This window comes from Spinacia oleracea, chromosome 2, assembly GCF_020520425.1.
Source record: "Spinacia oleracea cultivar Varoflay chromosome 2, BTI_SOV_V1, whole genome shotgun sequence".
In the NCBI taxonomy this organism is placed as follows: Eukaryota; Viridiplantae; Streptophyta; class Magnoliopsida; order Caryophyllales; family Amaranthaceae; genus Spinacia; species Spinacia oleracea.
Genome location: NC_079488.1, coordinates 109,711,969 through 109,718,934, shown reverse-complemented (window position 1 = coordinate 109,718,934; position 6,966 = coordinate 109,711,969). Strand labels below are relative to the sequence as shown.

The window sequence follows — 6,966 nt, the reverse complement described above, 5'->3', positions numbered from 1 at the left end:
AATGGGCCAATACTGTTGGCTCTGATACCATGATCAATATAGGCGTAGGCCATGTCCGTTATCAAGAGGGAGAGAGTCCAAAAGAAATTTCACCTTAAAACCACATGGCAATAAAGCTCCTTAACCTTATAAAGTGATTATCTCACTTCCTTTGTGAATGGAGGATACTCACATGTGTAGTTTGGGAAGACTTGCTTTAACACTTCCCCTCACATGTGAAGTCCCTTTTTAGTTCGGTCACGTATGATGTTTGATGGGCTAAAGCACGTTTCGTGACACTCACCCTCAAACGGCGATCCAGAATTTTGGTGGTACCAAGCAAGTTTGTGATTTTCTTGAGAGAATCAGAAGCTATTCTTTTAGACGGAGGAGGCGGGATGCTTTCACCACCTTCACAACCTGCCGTGAAAAAAAAAAACTTATGTGTTGTTTTATGATGGCTCCGATACCATGTCTAAAAGTAATGCTTAAAACTTGACATTGTATATATTATTATTGATCAATTGAGATATGTATAGGACACCATATGCTAATAACTACGTAGTACTAGGCTTAGGAAACCCAACACTATAATCCAACGTAAATACTAATAACTTAGGAAGTCTAATTCATCATCCAAACTCTTAGCCTAAATTTTCGTAACAGGTACACTCAACGATTTTTTATTTGCTTTTTGCTAAGTTGCTAGTTTTGCTCTTTTAAAACTTCAAATACGCAAATGGTCGATATCTTTAAGTGCATCTAAAATTCGAAAATTACACTCACATATAGAGGTTGGAGTTGGTAATGTAGTTGTATTTGTAAAAAAAAAAAAAAAAAAAAAAAAACATGAACGTTGGCATCAAAACCTAATTATATCCCGCTTTGACATTAAGTCACCCTTTTCCCAAATATGATCAGAAATGGTCCAATTGGACCATTGAGAAGTTCTTGGTGGGGAAATAATTTATACTTAGGAGTACTAATGGACTATAGAATATTACGAGGAATCTTTCCTTGAATATCCAAGAGGTTTGGTATCCTAGGTTTTTAGTCTTTACCATTGGCTTTTAAAATATTCAATATCCTTTATAAATAATCAAAATATTTTTACTTTTATACTCCCTTTATTTTATAACGAAGTTCCAATTTTTTTTTTTTGGTCAATGTACATTTTCTTTCATCTATATCTCTAATTATACATTAGCAAAAAGTATAAAATTTTGATATTATTAAATTACTCAATGAGAAAATCAAACAAGATCTCACATGAATATGTTTTTTTTCTTATGTATTGAAAATAATTGAAAAGATTTTCTTCAATTGTGAATAGTGTCAAGATCCTAAATTATAATTAACGACATTATAGAACGGAGGAAGTACTTTTTACTCTATACTTTTCTACTAATTAATATATCAAAAATAATTGTACTCCGCAACTATATAAATATTGTCAGATAAGTCCTGGTGTCTGATTTGATATTATTGAAAATTCTTATATGCAATAGTGCATGCCCCAAGAGTTAAATGCACCGAATAATATTTTTATGCTCATTTGAGAATATTTAGGAAAATTTATTAAAAAAAATCTTTTGTGATACCATTTTTGTGAGAAATAACCTTATTAAAAAGGTGATAAATCAGGTCAATGTATCACTATACGTCCTAGCATTTACTTGGATTTTTCCGTTGTTAACCTACACATGTACTAAAAGCTCGTAAAAACTTGGATGTCCATGTAAAATGTTTACATTGGCCATTCTAAAAGCTTATCACGAAATAAACTACATCGATTGCTTTTCTTAGTGGGGTTGAGTCTAACATGCTAGGAATCTCATCAGTCAGCAGTAATCCGATTTGTTTAATTAAACTTGTATCCTGTTGAACCGTTAAATTATATGCGTCGTAAACACTTAACATTAATTTAACCCACTTTTTTTTTTACCTCAAGTTTCATATGTGACCAGTCACATCATCAATTTAATGATGTGACGTATTTAAGCCAATAAATAAGCTCACAACGGTTAAAAGCCCAGCGCGTTGATTAACGAAACCTAAAAGTAACACCAACATAGAAAATAAAGTAACACCAGTAGGTCTATACAAAGAAACATCTAACATAAAATTGAAAATACTGCAATAAAACAAGATAAGTAACAGCAAATACAATATATAAGTAACACTAACATAGAAAGTACGTCCACCAGTCTATACAAGGAACCTTTAACATGAAACTGCAATAAAATAAGAACAGTAACAACAAATACAATGTATAAGTAACACCAGCATAGAAAGTCAATTAACATCGGTCTATACAAGGAACCTCTAATATGAAATTTAAGAAAATGCAGTAAAACAAGAAAACTAAAATCGAATATAATGTATAAGTAACACCAACATCAAATGTCAAGTAACACCAATCAATAATTTTCTCCAAAAAGCTGCGCGCGTTACACCATCAAGTTGATAGTGTGATTGATCACATAAAAAACGCGCTGTTTTTTTTACAGTGTCAATTTTTACCAACTTCAATTATGCTCCGTATTTTAGAACGTTCAGCATGCTTCGATGTAGTACTCCGTAGTCCGTACTCATTATAAGATAATAACTAGTGTGTGGCCCGGGCGATGCCCCGATCGCTACATTGAATAGTTAAAATTTTAGATTTTTCTTGAGCTCAACATTTGACGAAATGCATGTATACCTTAAAGTGAAAAACATCAATTAAGTTTGTCAACTACACAGACACATTACGTCATTTATCATGCCAAGTAATTTTTCAATTAGATCATCTTACAATTGTATAATTTGTTTTCTAGTGGAACTAAGTGCTTCAAATTAATAACACCAAATTAGATATAAGCAGCCATGCAAGGTATTCCTATAGTTAATGCTTATGAGATTCATGACATCATTTTTCTTCATAATTGTTCTAATTATTTTTTTTATTTATTTTTCAAAATATTCCATAGAAAATAAAAAATCAAATAAAAATTTAGTTGGTTTAGACTTCATGTTAACATTTATTTATAAATTAATGTGAAGAAATAAACCACAATTGGTGGTTGGTTAAGATGGTAATGAGAATTATCATTCAAACATGAGGTCTAGAGTTCGAACCTCGTTGTATTGATTTTTTGTTATCCATGACATGACATACCAATTGGTGAGTGAATGATGTGGCGCAAAGGGAAGAGTACTACATGACACATAGACGTTTTTCAAAACGCCTTTTAATATATTAGTATAGATGTCACTGGGATGGAAGTCCCATCTGCCCATAATTAATGAGTAAAGACTAAAGAGTAATGTTTACACTTTACAGTAGCCACCTTCTAATATTTTCCTCTAACCAAATTTAACCAAAAAACAAACCACGAAATTTCCTAACGTTAAAAAAAAAAAAAAAACAGCGCACGTTATTTCGCACCAATTTGATCAAATATTATATATTTTGTTGCAACTTCAGTTTTTAAAATATGATGACTACTGTCTACTACTAGTGTGTACATACTATTCTTGGTAGTGTAGTACTATAAATAGAAGAGAAAACAACACAAACATAATCACAACACACACAACTTCTATCAAGTGATCATCCTCTTCTTCCTCCTTCCTTTTACAAAATAATATTTTCTCTATTTCTTAGCTTTATTACTTTTTACTAAAAATGGGTTCTCTTGAGGCTGCCGCTCCTCTAGGGAGGACAACCGTGCACCGCTTGATCGCGGAGGAAGGATCGGTGTTGATGCCCGGTATCCAAGACGCCTTCTCCGCCGCCATTTGTTACAAAACTGGCTTCAAAGCTTGTTTTGTCTCTGGCTTTGGTGTCTCTGCCGCCCTCCTTGGCTTGCCTGACTTTGGCTTGCTCACGTAAGATATCTCTCTCATTTCTCCATGTTATTGTAATTCAATATTTTTATTATTGATAGATATATTGCATTGGTATATAAAACTGACATATTATACGAGTTTGATCATATTTTAAGTCGATCAGCTCCGTTTTAAAATGATCTTTACGCTTTCCGTTTTAGTCTGTTTCGTAATGTTCTTTATTCTTTGCTTTATTATATTTTTGGACATAAAAATTTACTACTTTACTCGTTTTATTCCACAATATTTACAATTTTCCACTCACTTTCTCTTACTTTATTCATTTTTTTCTTACAGAAACCCACATTTTTACATATTTCTCTTACTTTATCCATATATTGTTATATTCAACCAACTTTTCTACTTTTATTTTAATACTTGTGCAAATAATAACTGTAAAAATAATTATGAAACGGAGATATATAGTATTACATTACCCTACATTGATATTTAAAATGACATTTGCATTGATATTATAGGACGATAAGATCGATATGAACAATTTAAGTGTGACGGGTGCATGTAAAATCATGTGTTTGTATAGTTACATTATATACAGTCAACATAATGGGACCCAATCTGTAACAATTTATGTTTTCTGAAGTAAAGCCACCTATATGTCACGGACGGGCCTTTTGACCGCCCGCGCGGCGCCTGAATCCCCGAGGCTTGATCCAGGCCAGCCTACCCCATATGCGCAACAAGCATTGTACAACACAATAGTAGAGGAAACAACACGTAATGATACTAACCTGTACCAAGATACATGCATCAGTAAGGCATACAGACTCATGAGAGTTGCCTCATATGGGACACGCTGGGCCTTAACATCGAGAAAATATCAACACGTGACATATAGCTACTAATTAATCAATGTTGCGTACCATTAATAGTAGTGGCCCCATTTCTCCATGTTAACTCAATATTTGTTGTTTAAGATGAAATTTCAAAATTTTACCCTACAAAAATATCAATGGATATTTATAAATGACTTTTGGTGTAAATTACCGAAATCCATTGAATTTTGGATTTAAAAAAATGACGTATTACTAACCTTTGACCCGTGCGGCCATGCCAACATTAAAATATTTTTTTAGACATAATTTATTGTCAATGAAAGAGTCTTAGTTAATAATTCATAGCCCATATCTTTATAAATATTATAATAATGGAAATCTTAATTTGTGATACAGAACAACAGAAGTAGTAGGAACTGTTCGTAGAATTACCGCTGCTGCTCCAAACTTGTGTGTCGTTGTCGATGGAGGTAACAAATATAACTTGCTAATCTTCATATTTATTCAACGGTTTAAAAGTTAAAGATGAATTATAATTAATTGAGTAAAAACAGACACTGGAGGGGGTGGCCCACTTAATGTTCAAAGGTTCATCAAAGAGTTGATTGCTGCTGGTGCCAAGGGTGTCTTTCTTGAGGTAAACTTTTGAATCAAAATTAAATGAAAAGTAAATTCAATTAGTATAATACTTATTATTTATTAATCAAATTAATGAATTTGATTTTGTTGTTCATATATAGGATCAAGTATGGCCCAAAAAGTGTGGTAAGTACAAAGTACTATTAATTAATTAACATCATCATTATTTTGAAAACATGTTAATTTAGTAATTCATATTTTTAAAAAAATTATTTACTCCTTGTTTGGTTAAATTTTTAGGTCATATGCGTGGTAAGAGTGTTGTACCGGCAGAGGAGCATGCACTTAAAATAGCAGCTGCAAGAGAAGCTATTGGTGATTCTGATTTCTTCTTGGTAGCAAGGTCTGATGCAAGGGCTCCCCATGGCCTTCAAGAAGCTATTCGACGGGCTAACCTTTACAGAGAGGTATCATATGAATATGAGAACTTGAGAAATGATGAATTATTAATGGTGTTATCTAATTATTTGTGTTAGGAGTACATTTTATTGATAGTTTTATTTAATTTGTTTTGTAGGCTGGAGCTGACGCAACCTTTGTCGAGGCACCTGCAAATCTTGAAGAGCTAAAAGAGGTTGTTAGGGATGTTAAGGGTTTGAGAATTGCTAACATGATTGAAGGTGGAAAGACTCCATTACACACACCTGCAGAGTTTAAGGAAATGGGATTCCACTTGATTGCTCATTCACTCTCAACAATTTATGCCACAACCAAAGCATTGGTTAGCATTATGAAGGTTCTTAAGGATAAGGGTACTACCAGGGATGACTTGGATCAGATTGTTACTTTCTCTGAGTTTAATGATATGATCAGCTTGGAGTCTTGGTATGAGCTTGAATCAAAGTTCAAGACCTTTACTCCAAAATCTTTGGAATCATAAGATGTGCGTGGTTATCTAGCATGCCAATTTGAGGCGATAGAAGTTAAGCGTTTAAAATAATTTCAAATCGATCATATTATTTTTCTTGTTTAGAGTTGTTTGAAATAAGGCATGGGTAATGCTTGTTAGTTTGATTTGTAGTGAAAGATCAAGATTCATATGATATTATGATGTATTCTTTTGTTTTGTTTAGCATTCCATGAGTTTATTTATGTTACGTTACTTTCCATGTAAGAAAATGAATAAAATAATTTATTCTTGCTTATTTGCTTCTAGATTTCTATATAATTTTGTTGTGGGGTTTTTTTATTTATTCTTTTGCCATGAAGAGTTATGACGGTTTAAAAAGATACTATGGAACATGAACCTAGCTAATACATTAAGAGACAATCGTGAAATAAAATAGTTAATTTAATGTTTTTTTATGCGAACCATGGGCTCGACTTGGGCAGAAAATCTAAAGAACCTTTCACTATCCGTGCTATTTTTTTTATTTTTTTTTTGCTTCTGAAATACTCTTTTTCAAAATTTTAACCATAGTCATTTTGAAATGATTTAATAAAAACACTCATGCGTTTGCATGTGTTTCTTAAACTTAAGAAACATTTTAAACCTTGAGATTCATACGAAGGGTAATAATGGTCCACGCAAAAAACTAGAATCATCAAACATGAAATTTCATAAATTAACATGTATGTAGTAGCTAGGTTAATTCTTACAAACACATCCGCATGACGTTAATGACTATAGATATGTCAAGATTGTTAATCATTATCCCCTAATTGACCATTAACCATT

The 6,966-nt window shown here is 32.4% G+C and overlaps 1 protein-coding gene across 1 annotated transcript; it reads left to right on the top strand.

Moving 5' to 3' along the window:
- Nucleotides 1–3,494: 3,494 nt before the first annotated feature.
- On the top strand, nucleotides 3,495–6,433 carry LOC110782042 (petal death protein). Its single transcript, XM_021986104.2, has 6 exons — nucleotides 3,495–3,852; nucleotides 5,046–5,119; nucleotides 5,204–5,286; nucleotides 5,390–5,414; nucleotides 5,529–5,695; nucleotides 5,806–6,433. Exons 1-6 carry the CDS (start codon nucleotides 3,650–3,652, stop codon nucleotides 6,166–6,168), a joined length of 915 nt encoding a protein of 304 aa, XP_021841796.1. The 5' UTR covers nucleotides 3,495–3,649; the 3' UTR covers nucleotides 6,169–6,433.
- Nucleotides 6,434–6,966: the final 533 nt, after the last annotated feature.

What these genes read in the sequence shown, in the direction of transcription:
- LOC110782042 (XM_021986104.2), top strand. Translation starts at nt 3,650, where the DNA reads ATGGGTTCTCTTGAGGCTGCCGCTCCTCTAGGGAGGACAACCGTGCAC. An exon ending in CCAAGGGTGTCTTTCTTGAG is followed by an intron (nt 5,287 to 5,389) that starts GTAAACTTTTGA and finishes GTTCATATATAG; the next exon opens with GATCAAGTATGGCCCAAAAA. An exon ending in GGGCTAACCTTTACAGAGAG is followed by an intron (nt 5,696 to 5,805) that starts GTATCATATGAA and finishes TTTGTTTTGTAG; the next exon opens with GCTGGAGCTGACGCAACCTT.